We start from the raw sequence: 18,086 nt of genomic DNA, 5'->3' as shown, positions 1-18,086 counted from the left end.
CAGGTTTGGTCTATAAAGCAAATACTTGCTTTATTCCTGTTTTCTGCATATTATAGAGCCAATTGGATACATAATGCAGCTATAATTGTGTGGGTGTGTTGGTATGGATGTCAGAGTGTGGTTTGTATGTGTCATAAAAAAAATTGTGTGTGTATGTGTGTGTTCTTGTAAAAATTGAGAGAGAGAAACTCTACTGCAAATCACAAATCCAAGCACTGTGTGCAGCAGCAGCGTTTTGCTGGCATCTAATGGGGAAAATTTGTTACTGCGCCCAAACAAAATTTTACTGAAAGCTAATTTTTTGAGATATCAACCTCGAATTTGGAACATAGCTTGTTTAGATTTATGGCTTTAATTTTCTATCAGGTTTAGAGTTCAACATGTTTCATATATAAAATATTCATAAAATAACAAAATATTGTTCATAAATCATTTTCATAAACTTAAACCTGTATAACTTTTTTTGTTTCACTTTTTAAACTTTTTTTACTTCAACAATAATCTGCCATGGGTCTTCTTTAAAATGAGACCACACTTGAGTCTCTGCTCCCAAGCTTCCAGTTTTTATGGCCGTTTTTTTGACATGGATATTTTTGTCCACTATGGACCTAAGTGTAACTTTTTTTTATTGATGCACAAGGGTTAAAAACACAAGTATCCAAGTCATGCAGCACAAACATGCATAACAATGACTGCAGTATGAACAATTAACTCAGCTCACAAACATTCAATGCATTCGGCATAAACAGAGTTGCTTCAGTACATAAGGAATTATTCCTGTTTGGGATCTAGGAGGTCTCCAATTGTCACAAGAACATACACATTTACTCATTCATAGCTTTCTAGTGATTGTGCAGTTGGGACCACCTTTTTATTCTATTTATTTTTAATTGAGTTTTTTTTATGCATTTGTGTTTTCGTGTATTATTTTGTTCTATTTTTGTTTTTATTTTTACTGTTGCATGTAATTGGTTGGTGGGATGACAATATTGCAGAATTTTAACTGGCAAATGGGTCTGTTATTTGTGTACTTATTTCATGGATAAAAATCCAATTAATAAATTGCAACTCACAACTTGGTTCTCATAAGCAGTGTTGGGTAAATTGAACTGGGAGCGCCTTTGAACTAACACTGTATTTTACAGTGTGATATTTACACCTTAATCATAAACAGTCAATTTATTGCTACTTACATGCAACTGTAAACCAAACCCTAATCCTAACTCTATAGAAAGGATAGTATAGGGATAAAAGTATAGTAATAATTCCAGGCTCCATTTCCCATAACCCCCTGCACAGGAACTGATTACAAACACACGTGTTTCTCATACTCTCACTCACTCATTGCTGAATCTTGTTTAGCTGTTAGTGGACATTTATAAGCATTTCCTTGTTTCTCCGTGTTTTCCTGCTTACTTTTCTTGCCGTTTTGTTACTTTTTCCTTTTGTCGTGATCGTTTGCTGCCTGCCCTGGCCTTTGTCTGTTTCTTGGATTAATCTTTTGTGTTGTCCTTGGTATATTGTTGTTTGCTGGTGTTTGACCCTGCCTGTTTCAACTGCACTCTGTAATAAAGCTTGCATTTGGATCCCCTACTCCATTGTCACGCCATCCGTAACAACTTCTTTGTAGCATGTAATTGCACAGTAACGAGAACACCTTAAAATAAAGTGTAAATGCCTTTTATATTCTTATTCAATTTCTGCATTTGAATTGTGGTAGTAAACAATGAAGATACATTGAAAAAGAGATTTATGCAAGTGTCATTTTTAAATAAAACAATCAAAATTTGTTGAGATGAACTTGACTTAAAAAAAAAAAAAGTGTCTTTAAGGTTGAAAGTTTATGCTTATGGTCAGAGAGAATGTCAGAATGATGACTTAGCCTATAGAAATATAATATACTAAAAAAAGGCAATTTTTTCAATCTACAGTACATGATTCTGGACTCTAGATGTGTGGGTCCTTCCTTCAAATCTAATAATTATTATTATTATCATCATCATTTGTTAGAAGGAAATTGCAAATCTGCTAGAACATTATTCTGTAGCACGGACAGAGTAGATATCTCTAAGTTACCTTTCTCCAGACATAATTATATGGGTTTGTTCAAATATTTACTACAGTGTACGAGCAATAGCAAGTGACTCTTCAGGTAAAGGAAATGCACTTCTGTAAGAACAGCGCTTCCACCTAGAGGAAACTCCTTCCTGTATTACAGCATCAGGATAGGAACAGCTGGATTAAAGACCCATAACCTCGTGTACATTTTTTTTAATAATCAGTTTTGCAAAAATGAATAAAAGTACAAATACAAAAGATTAACTGATCTGAAAAACGAAAAACTTTTGGTCAGGAGGAGTGTCATAATAAAGCTCATAAAATAATGCTTCAAAAGTAAATGGATACAGCTCTAAATAAACATATCTTTGTCAAAATAAACATCAATCCACTGAACATTCAACTTTGATTTGATCAAACGTAGTGCAATTTGTAACAAAATTGGCCCCAAGAAAGATATAAAAGACTATGAAATATCCAGAAATAGATGTTCAAAACTGTGTACATATGTGAATTGAAGTATACAAAATTCAAAGAATACAATCTCAAGAGTCCTACATCAAGAATCCTGGCTTCCTGAGGTGTGGGTAGAGTTTAGGATATTTGTTAACAGATTATGATTATGTAACAACAAAAACAATTATGAAGGGTATTTTGTGAAAGTATACAAGTGTGCATAATGCATAGAGCTCAGCGCATCTTAAAGACTGACAGTAATTTCTGCAATGTACTAATTAAGTGAACTCTGCATATGGTTTGGTATAAGGTGTATTGCTTCAGTATAAGGCCACTTTTTGAACCTTTTGAGCGTTTAGCTGAAGTCTCGGTCGGCCAGGATCAGTGGAGCCACCAGGGTCCAGAGGTACAGTGCCAGTCCCAGCCAACTCGAACAGATCTTCACCCACACAGATGGCATGCTGGTTTTCATGGCTGTGTAGTCTGTTTCAGGTCTGAGAAGGAAAGAGTAAAAGAAAACGTTTAAAGAAATATGTATTACTCATTTCTCAATTTGTTTCAAATTAGCATCTATACAGAGCTCTCCAAAACTCCCCAGCAGTATAGAGTGGAGCAGCTGAAGGCTGCTGGAGAAGAGGGCAGTGAGACACTCACTGGTACCAGTTGGTCAGGGTCATCATGATGTAGAGGGAGGCCAGGAACAGAGAGAAATGGAAGAAGGAGTAGCTGTATGTGACGCTGTCCTCTTCGTTATCCACAGCGCGTCTCGCGCCTTCCTCCGAGATGTTCTCGCTGGCATCGGCGGCTGCCAGCCCCTGAACTTCCTCTGTCTGCATCAGCCTATTCACCTGGCTGTTGTTTGAGGAGCGAATGCTAGAAAAATACAAGCAGCAAAGATGTAAAAGTTGACTTGGATAAAATTATAAAAAAAAAAAAATCTGAATATGAATTTTACGGCTAGCCAATATATTAAAAATTTCCAACATATTGAATATTAATTTTCTGCTGATATAAACTACCATTCAAAAGTTTGGGGGTCATAAGAGATTTATTTAATTTTTTGAAAGAAATTAATGCTTTTATTTAGCACAACAATAAAATATGAAGCAGCAACTTGTTTTCAACATTAATAATGATAAATGTTTAACTGTAGTCATAAAGGGATGGACATGGTCAGCAACAATACTCAGGTAGGCTGTGGCGTTTAAACGATGCTCAATTGGTACTAAGGGGCCCAATGTGTGCCAAGAAAATATCCCCCACACCATTACACCACCACCAGCAGCCTGAACCGTTGAGACAAGGCAGGATGGATCCATGCTTTCATGTTCTTTACGCCTAATTTTGACCCTACCATCTGAATGTCGCAGCAGAAATCGAGACTCATCAGACCAGGCAATGTTTTCCAATCTTCTGTTGTCCAATTTTGGTGAGCCTGTGCGAACTGTAGCCTCTGTTTCCTGTTCTTAGCTGACAGGAGCAGCACCCGGTGTGGTCTTCTGCTGCTGTAGCCCATCTGCTTCAGGGTTCGACGTGTTGTGGGTTCAGAGATGGTATTCTGCATACCTTGGTTGTAACGAGTGGTTATTTGAGTTACTGTTGCCTTTCTATCATCTCTAACCAGTCTGCCCATTCTCCTCTGACCTCTGACATCAACAAGGCATTTTCGTCCACACAACTGCCGCTCACTGGATATTTTCTCTTTTTCTGACCATTCTCTGTAAACCCTAGAGATGGTTGTGTGTGAAAATCCCAGTAGATCAGCAGTTTTTGAACTACTCAGACCAGCCCGTCTGGCACCAACAACCATTCCACGTTCAAAGTCACTTAAATCCCCTTTCTTCCCCATTCTGATGCTTGGTTTGAACTTCAGCAAGTCGTCTTCACCACATCTAGATGCCTAAATGCATTCAGTTGCTGCCATGTGTTTGGCTGATTAGCAATTTGTGTTACCAAGCAATTGAACAGGTATACCTAATAAAATGGCCGGTGAGTGTATATGTACATGTATATATTAGGGATGTGCGCTACAACTAATTTGACTGTTGTTTAAACGCAAGTTTTGTATTCGATTAGTCGACTAGTCTAAAAGCTAGAAACCCCCAAAAAGTGTCAAAAGAAGAAAACTGAGTGTGTCTATATAACAGCCTACACTTGAAATACTTTGAGTCACACTGTCAAATCCCTCAATGAATTCTGCTAAAAATAGGTCACGATTATTGCCATATGCTTGCCTCGCGTTATCATCATTTAATTTTAGGCAGCTGTTAAACAGAGAAAAATAAAGAGCATACACTCAACAAACCAGTGCATAGCTTATTTATTCAGATCGGCTGGAGCAATGCAGGAATGGAAAATCAATCAATAGACTGACAGAATTCTTCATCTTCATATAACGTTAGCCAACATATTAAAACAAGTCAAAAACAATAGGAAAGTTTATCAAGGAATAGCATTAAAACTGTAGGCCTACTTCATGTTGACTATATTGTCTAAAAACAAAACAATCCTCGTTTTACTTACTCCGACCATGTGCATTTGTTCAGTGAATTTAACATGTTAACGTGGTCTGGCGAAAGACTAGAGGCGATTCTGCAGGAACTGAAGTCACAGGCATGCAGAGAAATAACTACAACCAAGCAGACCGTTTCGAAAAGAGCCTGTAAATCCCACACCACCTCCGAAGTGGGTCTTCGTTTACTGCAGCGGCAGGTTGTAGTGTATGACATGATTGAAATTTGCTGGCTTTGGTTAGCCTCCAAGTTAACGCATAAGTGCCTGTATGGAATATGATTACGCATCGCTCCAGTAAAGTTATTGTAAGCCAATCTGACATTACAAAGTTTGCACACAACTTTTCTGTTTCCTTCTAACGTTAATTCAAAAGAATCCCACACTTCCTGGTCTTCTGCGTGGTCATTTTTGAGCTTGAACTGACATGAAGAAAATGAATGTGAGGTCTTGAGGTAAAAATGTAGTTTCCGCCCAGATACGCTTTTAAAAATATGTATTCAAATATTTTTATAGCTCATGTATTCTTTTTCAAAAGTTTATTTTAACTTATTTAAAATGTTACGTTAACATTATGGTAATTTGAATGATTCGCCTAGTCGACTAGACCCGCACATCCCTAGTGTGTGTGTGTGTGTATATATATATATATATATATTTATTAATTTTTTTTCCTAATATAAGCCATTTCTAAGCAAATACACCAATAAACATTTATTTGAAAACAAGTTAAATAAAATATTTAAGACATACTGCTCAGCACAGCTAGTATTCATTTAGCTAATGATATTAAACATTTCTTTGTCTGTTTCTGGCAGTGGTGAGGATGATTGTAACCTGCTCACCTGGCATACAGTGTGCACAGGAGGAAGATGACCAGCCCCACAATGCTCTGGGCATCCCACCACTGTGTCTGGATACCGGGGGCGCTGGTGGGAGTGACTGCTGTAGGCCCGCCGCTGACCAGACTCATCAGACTTGGGTTACACTTACGATCTGTGCACAGACAAGAGCAATGCAACAAATGAGAAACGGGTTAAACAGATACTGATTCTGTTATTAATTTTACACATGCTACCTGGGCTATTAAGCACTGGCTGTGAGTTAAGCAGGGCCAATTAACGGGATTGTTACACATTTCCATACTGCGCTCCACAGCAAAAAAGCTCCTTTAGAATTTAATTGCATTACATCCCATTACATTTGGCCTGGAGGTTGCTGAGGTTTGTCATTTTTTCCATTCAAGCAGCTTCATGTATGTCTTATTTCCCAGAATCCAATTATGTAAACAAACTACCTGCATCTGGAATTTTTCCCATGTCTTTCCGAGAATTCCTTTGTTTTGGTAAAACTTTATCAGGCATGTGATTTCTCAGTTTTGGTAACAAAATGTACTTTAAGACAGCACACAGATTATTAACAGACTATCAGAAAATGATAGCAATGAAAAAAATATATACTTAAAAAGAGTTTGGGTTTGTAATAGGGGTGTGCGATAGGACGATAAAAATGTCTCCATGATCTGCTTTTGAAGAAATATAGTATCGTGCTACTCTTTCAGAGCGCATACATCTCAAGCATGTGCACGAAGAAACCTGTCAAACAGCACCTGGTTACTGAACTAAGTTATCTTATGCGCTAATACCGTCAAAACACACCAAGGTAGACTCAGTTGGTTATCTCTAAAATGAAAGTGAACAGTTAGAAGAAAAACGGATACATCCCTGTATATTAGATGCATGCAGGTCTTAAAGGGACAGGACACTAAACATGCTGCAAACTGTCATTAAAGGGATAGTTCACCCTAAAATTCAATTTCAGTCATTATTTACTCACTCACGTTGTCCCAAACCTCTATTAATTTCTTTCTTGTGCTGAACCAAGAAGATATTTTGAAGGATGTGGGTAACCAAACAGTTGCTGGTCCACACTGAATGTGATAGTGGGAAAACATCGTATGTAAGTCGCTGAGGACCAGCAACTGTTTGGTTTTCCACGTTCTTTAAAAAAAGCATTTATGTTCAGCAGAAGAAAGAAACTCACTCAGGTTTAAAACAACTTTTCAGAGAGTAAATGATGGTATAAAAATAAAACACTATTATAGAATCGACAGACAGATGACAGAATTATTATTTTTGGGTGAGCTTTTCCTTAAATGTTAATAAAGCAATACAAAGAGAAAAATCACTCACTACTCTTGACTGAAAAACTTTAATACAGTTGCTTTAATAGGAATCAATCTATATAGTGTTTTATTTGTATATTTATTTATTCAGTTCCTGATAAATGCACCTATTGTCCGTGAAAATAAAACACTGTTTATTTTAATTGTATATTATGTGTATCTTTGTTCTTATTTTTTAATGACAAAGATAAAATAATGGAAAGGATTTTTATCTTCACCCACTTTGGCCTAAATATTATTTTTTTATATATTTTATATACTTTTTTACACGCATTTTATATAAACAAAACTTTTATTTTGGATGCGATTAATCATGTTTAATCATGGCCTGACACTAATAAAAATTAATTTCTGCAAACAATCACAGAAACAGGCGTCACTTTTTTTCTGTGATGGCCTCCAAGACTCTCTCTCTTTGCTTGTCAGTCATTTTGCGCATTCAAGTTTGTTGACATGCCTCTGAAGGGTGAGGTTTCAAAGTTAGCAAGATAAAATTAGCTAGATGGCAGAAATGGTCTTGTAAAACAACATATACTAGCCAAGTTCTCTAGCAACAAAAGTTTAAACAAAAACTTACCACACCTAATTTTTTGCATGTTTAACTTAGAGTACACTGTGTGTTAATCACCTTAATGTCAAATTCTTAAAAGCTGTCAACTTTTTAGTGTGCATATAAGCAACCATTTAACCTGACAATGTTTTTCCTGACATCTCTTTCAGGTGCTTATGAATTAAAATTAAATCAGGAAGTTCAGAGTTACAACAAAAAAAAGCATTTAATGAAATTCATCTGATATGGACATGTGATCGGTTTGTGAGACTCACTGGGGTTGTTGCTCATCGCAGACCATGTGAGATACATGGTGTAGAGAGAGATGAGAGACGCCTGGAGCAGACCAGAGCTCGGCTGAGCCTCCTGTAACACAGTTACCAACAATTTAAATCATTCTGTCAGCTTATGTGATGTGTGCTGCTCTGATAGCATGCAAATGTTCACATTCTGACAGGCTTGTCTGCTTTATCTTGTTTACATGCATTCAGAGAGAAAAGCAAGAAAACAAGCAGAGCAAATGAGTGTGGAAATGACCTGCACTTTTGGAAGAATAGCCACCACAGACACAATGATGCAGAAGATGAGGTTGAGGCTGATGAAGGCTTTGTGCTCGGCGCAGTCATCCGGCTGTGTGTAGAATATATAGAACAAAACCACAGCTGCAAAGGCACAGATATAGTTCACCAGTGTGAACGACAGCAGGGCTGTGGGAAAAAGGAATACAAATTGTAGCCAATCAGCTCATATTTGATATTTAATATACAGTTATGTAGATTTTGGGTCAAAGAAAGACACCAAGTGACCCACACATTGTCCCTCATGGACCCTTTTCACATTTCTGATACTTATAGTGTACCTTCTTAAGAAAATACTTATAATATGTGACCCTGGACCACAAAACCAGTCTTAAGTGTCAATTTTTCAAAATTGAGATGTATAAATCATCTGAAAGCGGAATAAATAAGCTTTCTATTGATGTATGGTTTGTTAGGTTATGACAATATTTGGCCGAGATACAACTATTTGAAAATCTGGAATCTGAGGGTGCAAAAAAGTCTAAATATTGAGAAAATCTCCTTTAAAGTTGTTCAAATGAAGTTCTTAGCAATGCATATTACTAAACAAAAATTAAATTGATATATTTATGGTAAGAAATTTACGAAATATCTTCATGGAACATGATCTTTACTTAATATCCTAATGATTTTTGGCAAAAAAGAAAAATGGATAAGTTTGACCCATACAATGTAGTTTTGGCTATTGCTACAAATATACCCCAGCTTAAAAAAAGCTTATTTATTCCGCTTTCAGATTTATACATCTCAATTTTGAAAACTTGACACTTAAGACTTAAGGTTTTGTGGTCCAGGGTCACATATAAGGTAACTTATACACGGGTAGAGTTAGGTTTAGGGGTAGGTTCAGGGTTAACACCTACTTAATACCTAGTAATTGTAATTACTATAATAATACATAATGTGTAAACAAGTAACAGGACTAAAATAAAGTGCTACCAACTTTCCCCTCAGTAAACTCCTACTTTGCTGCTTATTGATAGTAAGCTAGTTGTAGTAGTGTTTAGGTATTGAGTAGGGTTAAGGGATCTAGAATATGGTCAGAAAATGGCATTAATGTATGCTTTTTAAGTACTAATAAAGAGCCAAAAATGCTAGTAATATGCATGTTAAGGAGCAACTAGTTCAGGGTTTGGCAACCTTTTGGGCATGAAATGCCATTTTTAATTTGTCTGGTTAACCACTGTAGCTTGTGTGTGTAGCGGTCATGCAAATGGTTTTCCAGAGCCACATGCATCTGTAGACTAGCGCAGGTTAATTCTCACACTTCAACAGTATTTATAGCTCCTAACAGGCTGTGTGACTACGAGGGACCTCAAAATGTACATCGATGTACATGATGTACATGAACAATATTCGGCTGAGATACAACTATTTGAAAATCAACTATTTGCAAAAAAATATAAATATTGAGAAAATTGCCTTTAAAGTTGTCCAAATTAAGTTCTTAGCAACGCATATTATTAATAAAAAAAATGAAGTTTTGATATATTTACGGTGGGGACTTTACTAAATATCTTCATGGAACATGATCTTTACTTAATATCCAAATGATTTTTGGCATAAAATAAATCAATAATTTTGACCCATACAATGTATTTTTGGCTACTGCTACAAATCCGCCCGTGCTACTTATGATTGGTTTTGTGGTCCAGGTTCTCTCACTCTCACTTCAGCAGATTTATAATGTTAATAACTGTGAAAGTGACAGTCTGTAAAGGGTCCACTGATTATCAAAGCTGCAGCTGGTTTGAAGAGAATGTTACATTAAACAGACAAAGACAGCTTATAATGCTTGTGACTTTAACATGACACCTGCTTTCAGCTCTCACCTTTATCAGTTTAACAGCTTAATCACACAGAAACAATGTTGCTGAACGTACCCGCATACCAGCATTTACTGTTCCCCTCCTCCGCATTCTCCACCCATCTCTGGTTCCAGGTGTGAGCAAAATCCACCAGCAGAATGAGCTGGATCAGAATGAAGATGAAGGACCCAACCACGCCGAAGTAGTACCACACTGCAACAGACAAAATGTAAACTAAGACATCCATTCCTGACAACTGGGAGGGATTTCTCATTTTATAGAGACTGCACTCACAAACAGCCAGTTTTAGTCATTTACATATAGAACACGCTTTTACAAATGAGGACATTAGAAGCAAACAAAACCAACAAGAGCCATGATTTGCAAGTGCTATAATAAGTCAGTACATGTAGCAAGGTGTTTTTTTATTTTTTTAAATAGTAGATAGAATAGAAAATGAATAGGAAACACTAGTGTTAGAGAGTCTTTTTACAATAAATAAAAAGAAAACAAGTAGACAGAACTGAAAAAGAACAGAGAAAGCTAGCGTTGAGGCTTTTTTTTAAAGAAAACATGCAGTTAGAAAACTAATAGAGTGCAAGTGTTAGAGGGCTTTTTAAAATAACAATAGTAGAATAACTTGATACACAAATGGCTATATTCACAGTGATTATACTTAACTCAGATTTGGATTAATCAAAATATGATTTCAGGCCTGTGCCTGCTCAAAATTCTGTGCAAGGACAGACAAAAATATGCCTGCTCTCACACCTCAGTATGAAAGTATCCAGCTGTAATTGCTGTGCAATTGCATTTATACCACCTCCGAGCCGTATTAAAAGACAGCTAAATAAAATCTTCAGAAACACTTCTGTTACTACTTTACAGTGTGAGTTTGGAAGACTCTTGCTCACAGTGTTAGTCAAGGAAATATTTAAAAGCTGAGACTTTTTAAGATCGTTAATATTATTTTATTACTTGTATTATTATTATTTTTTAGTTTTGAGATTAAGATTAATTAACATACTTTTCAGGTATGGAAATCACAATTTTAATATTCCTTGAAATTTCTAGGTTTTCAATGACAGTGGGAATCCTGGTGTGTGTATGGGATTATCACCGCTTTTAAAAACATTCACGTAACCAGAGAAATGCAATATCAGAAAAGTAGGTGGACATTCACTATTGTCTGTGATGCATGAGGAAGCGTTAGTGTTTATTCTATAAATATGATGTGGTCACATGGGTATCAGGTGTAAACAGAGCCTACAAATGTCATTGCTTGCATTCACACACAACTGGTTGTTCATGAGAAACTGCTATTCATCCTGGGAACTACAGAGCACTGAAAAACATCCTACTAGTTGTGAATGTCAATAAAAAAATATTAATATGTAATATAGCCACACAGTCAGTGGTCATTTACCATAACCCATAAAGAGTGGGGGAAAAAATATAAGTAACAACTATCCATTGATGTGTGGTTTGTTAGGTTATGACAATATTTGGCCGAGATACAACTATTTGAAAATCTGGAATCTGAGGGTGCAAAAAAAAAAAAAAAAAGAAATTGAGAAAATTACATTTCAAGTGGTCTTAGGTCTTAGCAATGCATATTACTAATCAAAAATTAAGTTTTGATATATTTACTGTAGGAAATTTACAAAATATCTTCATGGAACATGATCTTAATATCCTAATGATTTTTGGCATAAAAGAAAAATCTATAATTTTGACATTGTTGGCTATTACTACAAATATACCCGTGCTACTTATGATTGGTTTTGTGGTCACATTTATCAGCTGATGTACCTGTGTTGAACGCTCCATCTGGAATGAAGAAAGCTCCCACTGTAAGAGCGACCAGAATCAAGAACTTGAAGAACCAGAAACTGAAAAACAACATACACAGTCACATTGGTGATTGCATAAGACTAGAACAAAGTCAAACTATTGTGCAAAAGGGAATTTTCCATATTTCAAAACCCCCAGCTCTCACCAGCAGAGGCCAGCACTGTTACAAACATTTTCTGAGAACGCCCTGTCCGACATTTTTAGTGGGAAGATTACATCTGGTACAGCAAATAGTAAACCTGTACCCGTTTTGAATTGCGGCTCGTGGATCCTTGCTGCTCCTCACACGGATCATGATGATGGAGAACAGGAAGAAGAAACAGGCCATGGCAAAGCACATCCTGTAGACCGACTTATAGCCAACAATGATCTCACAGTTCACCTTCCCATGAACGCCAGGTATAGAAGAGCCTCCTTCACAAAAACCAGGAATCTGTTGATAAATTCAATTAAAAATAAAACACACAGGGGTCAAACATATAATATTTCTCTCTTTATATCTTGATAACATACTCTGGCTGTTTATGTGTAAACACAAATAAAAAAAAGAAATTAAAATTTGAGATTATGAATGTATAAACCACTAAATAAGATTAAGCTACTAAAGCATTTCACAAATGAGAAAGAAAACAAACCAGTCAGAGAGTAGTTTGATGCATTTAGAGGGGAAAAAAAAAAATGTATTGTTAAATTGCTTTCATGCAAGTATGCAAATATAAGCATACAAAAATATTTTTGAATTTTAATTATGTTGTTAGTAGTCTAAGGTAATTTTGCCATAACCTGAAATATAGTGCAAATATTTCCCTTTAATAAAAACAACTTCCGACACCGGTCTATAGCTTTTCATTGTTTTGGGGTTTTTTTCAGGCCAGAATCAGGATTGGAATGTAATAAAGAAGAAATGGGATCAGGACAGATTCAAGCTTAAAGGGATAATAGAGCACTCAATCTTAATTTGTGCTCCGAAGATGAACGGAGGTCTTACGGGTTTGGAACGACATGAGGGGGAGTAATTAATGACAGCATTTTCATTTTTGGGTGAACTATCCCTTTAAGCACAGCAGCTCTCCCGCACCAACGGTCTGTGTACCTTCATCAGCTGAGTCTCCATGCCTGGCAGGATCATGATGATGGACACTATAGTGCCCAGCAGCAGGAAGAAGGAGAAGGCCAGGCGGGTCACAGTGGAGTTGTATGTAGAAGGGCAGCATCCTGATAAAAGACATGGTGCAGAGCCGCACAGACAAGATGCCTACAATGACAGAAGCACAATCAATACAGCAAATACACACTTTTCTCTGTACTACAGGAAGAACAACCCACTATGTGTGACCCTGGAGCACTAAAGCAGTCTTAAGTAGCTGGGGTATATTTGTAGCAATAGCCAAAAATGCATGGTATGGGTCAAAATTATACATTTTTCTTTTATGCCAAAAATCATTAGGATATTAAATAAAGATCATGTTCCATGAAGATATTTTGTAAATTCCCTACCGTAAATATATCAAAACTTATTTTTTGATTAGTAATATGCATTGCTAAGAACTTCATTTGAACAACTTTAAAGGCGATTTTTTTTTTTCAAATAGTTGTATCTGTTACAAACAAACATACATCAATGGAAAGATTATTTATTCAGAATTTCAGATGATGTATAAATCTCAAAACCAGTTATAAGGGTCTTTTTTTTTTTAATTGAGCTGAATATATATAAAATAAAGCTGAATAAATAATCTTTCCATTGATGTATGTTTGTTTGTAACAGATACAACTATTTGAAAAAAAAAAAATCAAACCAGCTTAAAAACAAAGCTTATTTATTCCGCTTTCAGATGATTTATACATGTCAATTTTGAAAACTTGACACTTAAGACTTAAGGTTTAGTGCTCCAGGGTCACACATGAGTAGCCTGCACCTCTATGTTTATATTTATATTAAATAATGCTGGTAAAATTGGGAATGTTTGGACTGAAAAGGAATTGCGCGTGAAATCGGATGCGCTTCAAATATATCAGAAACTTTAACGGTTTTAAAGTAGCTACACGCTTTACAAATATGACATTATTAAGACCAAACAAAGTCTAAAAACAAAGAAGCGAGTCATTTATTGATGTTGTCTTGAAACTTTATAGTTAATTTACGGAAACAAAACGAGGAAACGGCCTCTAAAGCGCATTTATAAACATCTCGGTTTAAAGGGTTTTGAAAAAAATGCGTTTCTGTCTTTAACAGATGAAGTTTAACAACATAACGAGGCGAAATGTATTTCAGTCACAATAATATGTTAGACTTACGCAGCTCGCCAGCGAGCACAAGGCCATACAAGCACCCATGAAGACGGAGAAAACACCGAAACTAAGACAAAACACGGAAGTCAATCTTTCCTCCTCAGTCCAGTTTCTTATTAAACTAAAGAGTGAGCTATGATTGGCTGAGAGACGCATCGCGGACTAACGGACCAATCAGACGGCGCTACAGAATAATCGCTGAAGTAACTAACCAATCAGATGACAGCCGATGGGTTTGGGTTTGGAGAGACGGCTTTGCATGCGCCTGACTGATATCAAAGTCCCCAGTCTTTGCTTCTATCCACAGCTCAGTTTACGGTGTTGCGTTACATTCCTGTTTATGTTCTTGATAAAGCGAGTCAGTAATAGTCTCTGACCATTGATCCACTCTAGATGGCGCAAAATCCCATAATCTGGTTTGAGATGTAAAGGTTTTATGAAAGTCATTAACCCCTGGTTTCACAGACTAGTCCTAGACTAAAGTCTGAGCTGTTTCAACTGAAAGAAACTTGCACTGTTTGATCTTAAAATATATCAGTGCCTTTGTTTGGTCTCAAGATGCACACCAGTAATGTTTTTGTCTATAAAAATGACTTAAATGTCCTATTTAAACTATGGCCTAATCCTGGTTTAGTCTAAACCCTGTCTGTGAAACCAGGCCTAAATCACTTTTTTTTGCAGAATTTATCTGATATCACGGTGCAATACTAAATCAAATTGTCAGATGTATAAGCCAACAGTAGGCCTATTTGTCAAAACGAATGTAATTTTTAAATGTTTTAATCGATATACTCACCAAGGCTGTATTTATGAGCTCAAAATAAAACAGTAATATTGTGAAATATTCAGGGCTCGAATTGAGCGAGGGTGGCATCCCCCTGGTCGAAAAAAAATGACAAAAAGCATCCCCTCTGTAAAAACACCATCCCCCTTACTTTGGATTATCAATTTTGTGTTTTACATAAAACTTATCATGCACATGAAATATGAAAATTCTCTAATTATGATCATTTACAAACTAATTAACGGCGATGGGCCGATCAGAACTTGGTACTGTAGCAAACTGCGCACAAGCGGAAGCAATTTAGTCATTTTTCGCGCAAAATGGTTAAATCGCAACTTTTTAAGTTCTTTAAAAAGAAGTAAAATTTGAATTTAAAGACATTATCCTGATGTATGTGTGACTGTAGGAGAAAAAAAAAAACACTTGAGAGCCCAAAAGCGTTCACTGCGTGATGAAGCCTGTTACGATACAGTTAGATAGCGCTTATAATTCCAGCAATGAAACAAAAAAATACCAATGTATGAGTTTTGACGTTTTTATATTCATTGCACAAGCAATGTAGGCCTACTTTTCTTTCTATCAGCACATGTGCACGAGGCCGTAAGAACAAAAGTGCTATTAGTTTTATACAACAGTGCAGAGCAACATTCCATGAAGGAATCAGTTATGAATCGTTTGATATTAAAACATAAATATAAAACATTTGATATTAAAATCGTCATTTATTCAAACAGGGACTTGCTTCCACCTACTGGCGGTTTTATTGTTATATTTATTTATCCACGACAGACCTAAATCAGCCAAGGTGACAGCACAAAAACACATTCGGCAAAATATTGTTTAATTATCAATATTGACCAAAATTCCTCTATTTCAGGCCCCAAAAGGGGAAAAAACGTATAAATAATAGTTAATTTAATAAAGCAAATTTTTCATTAAATAGAAACCGTGTTAAAAATGAGACCAATTTTATAATCGTGTAAAATTAGCCACAGGACCCCAACTCCTATTATCCCCCCCCCCCCCCCCCCCCTGATTTTCTTTTACAATTCGACCACTTGAAGTATTATTAGAATTTAAAATGAATGTTTTCTATTTAAATATATTGTAAAATGTCTTTTATTCCATGATCAAAGCTGAATTTTCAGCATCATTACTCCAGGCATGTGACAGTTCAGGGTTGCATTACAGGAATAAATTGCATTTAATAACATATATAAAAAAAAATGTTATTTCAAATCAGTTTTTACAGTATTTTTTTTCAAATACAGTAAATGCAGCCTTGGTGAGCATAAGAGACTTTATTATCATAATGTTTCCAAACCTTTGTACATACAAGTACTGCACATTTATACTGAATAATTCAGCAGAATAACTGAACAATGACAGGCAAATCAAACAGCATCCCAGGGACATACAATTAAAAGGTAAGCATATCTCTGAATTATAAATTTATTTTTTAATTTAAGAGATCACTTAAACTATAGTTATGAAAGCTTATACAATAAGTTGTTTTCTCAAATTTTATAACAGACAAAAATATACAGGTAAAACATGGTATAATAAAATCTTACTTTACAGACAGTGAGAGAGATGAGGAAACTATATCAGTTGAAAATCACACAAGTTTCAGTGTTGATTTATGACCAATCAGAAACTCAGGGTAGAGCGTCTGAGTGAATGTGGTCTGGACTGAGTGGATGAGGTTCATTGTGTCAGAGACGCTGTAGACATGCACTGAGGTCCACATACACTCCTATTCTCCTGCAGCTGGAGGGAACAGGGAGCTCAGTCTCTTTGCTATTGTGACAGAATGAGAAACTGGAGGGAGAGCAGTACAAACTCCAGGACTGATCATTACATCCAAACACATCAGGTCCCTTCCTGCTGATGCTCTTATATTACACTGATATATACTCCCACTCCACTCAAGCTCCCAGTAACAGCGTCCACTCTCTCTACACAACACCTGAGGACATCTATTAAATCTGTCTGGATGATCAGGACACAGCTAGAGGGTGTTAGTGTTAGTCGCCACTCTGTTCCTCTCAGACAGATAGAGGCGTTGATGTGCAGTGTTTGGATCCAGAGTGAACTAAAGGGAATCTGATGATATAATGATTTAGCATATTTTTGTTATACGTTGATTGTAGCTTAACACTTCCTTGCTCATATTCAGTGTATGCGCATCAAACAAAAGAGAAATATATTAAAGGGGTGGTTGACTGTTTTTTTTCTAGGCTTGATTGTGTTTATGGGATGCAGTCGAACATGTGTTCATGCTTAGTTTTAAAAAATATATATATATTTTTCACATAATTTACCTTTATTCCACACCTCTCTGTCCCTTCTCTGATAAACGCCCCGATTATTTTCTGGTTTTATGAAGCCCCTCCTTCAGAAATACGCAATGGGATTGGCTAAACCGTCTCTAGTGCGCGTCTGAATGTCCCGCCCCTCAGCTCAGTGGCATGTGCTCCGGTTGTATTGTAAACAATGGCGTCGTCTATATTGCTTATCAATTTGAGCCCGAATGAGAAGCGGAGAATATTAGTGAAGAGGATTGCGCAGAACCTGTGCAAGCATGGCTTTTAATGGAATGCTTTTGTTTAGTTTTTTTTGTTGTTGGTTCATACTTTTAGATACACTGTTATTTGTAAATGCTACTGCTTCTGTTAGCTTTTAATATACGGTTATATACTAATTAAAGCCTTAATACAGCACGGCAACCGCACGCGCGTCCATGTATAATGCTTCTCATAACTATGTGAAAATATGTGTATAATTGGAACAGTTTGTTGGAGTTGAGCTGACGATCTGAATGAGAGAGAGAGAGAGAGAGAGAGAGAGAGAGATCCAGCGCGTGTGCGGAGCAGGGGGATGCGAGGAATAGTATTAATAACCGCTGCTTTAAAACATGATTTTGAAACTTGTGAATCCAGTCATTTGAAGACAGAATCGCGATTCATATGAGTAGATTTTTACGTGCACCCCTAGTTTTCTCTTCCTC

At 36.3% G+C, this 18,086-nt stretch overlaps 1 protein-coding gene across 1 annotated transcript; it reads right to left on the bottom strand.

The window, feature by feature from the left end:
- Positions 1-954: 954 nt before the first annotated feature.
- On the bottom strand, positions 955-14,416 carry serinc2 (serine incorporator 2). Its single transcript, XM_079381808.1, has 10 exons — positions 14,299-14,416; positions 13,094-13,255; positions 12,246-12,433; positions 11,959-12,038; positions 10,222-10,359; positions 8,298-8,467; positions 8,036-8,126; positions 5,871-6,021; positions 3,169-3,387; positions 955-3,008 (listed from the first exon to the last, which is right to left on the bottom strand). The coding sequence occupies exons 1-10, from the start codon at positions 14,335-14,337 to the stop codon at positions 2,870-2,872; spliced, it is 1,377 nt and encodes a 458-aa protein (XP_079237934.1). The 5' UTR covers positions 14,338-14,416; the 3' UTR covers positions 955-2,869.
- Positions 14,417-18,086: the final 3,670 nt, after the last annotated feature.

The sequence above is a fragment of the Barbus barbus genome (genome assembly GCF_936440315.1).
Source record: "Barbus barbus genome assembly, chromosome: 27".
Classification (NCBI taxonomy): domain Eukaryota; kingdom Metazoa; phylum Chordata; class Actinopteri; order Cypriniformes; family Cyprinidae; genus Barbus; species Barbus barbus.
The sequence above is the reverse complement of the archived record's forward strand: the minus strand, read 5'-3'. Positions and strand labels throughout refer to the sequence as shown.

What these genes read in the sequence shown, in the direction of transcription:
- serinc2 (XM_079381808.1), bottom strand. Translation starts at nt 14,337, where the DNA reads ATGGGTGCTTGTATGGCCTTGTGCTCGCTGGCGAGCTGC. An exon ending in CAGTAAATGCTGGTATGCGG is followed by an intron (nt 8,468 to 10,221) that starts GTACGTTCAGCA and finishes TTTTTCCCACAG; the next exon opens with CCCTGCTGTCGTTCACACTG. An exon ending in CTATTCTTCCAAAAGTGCAG is followed by an intron (nt 8,127 to 8,297) that starts GTCATTTCCACA and finishes ACTGTGTTACAG; the next exon opens with GAGGCTCAGCCGAGCTCTGG.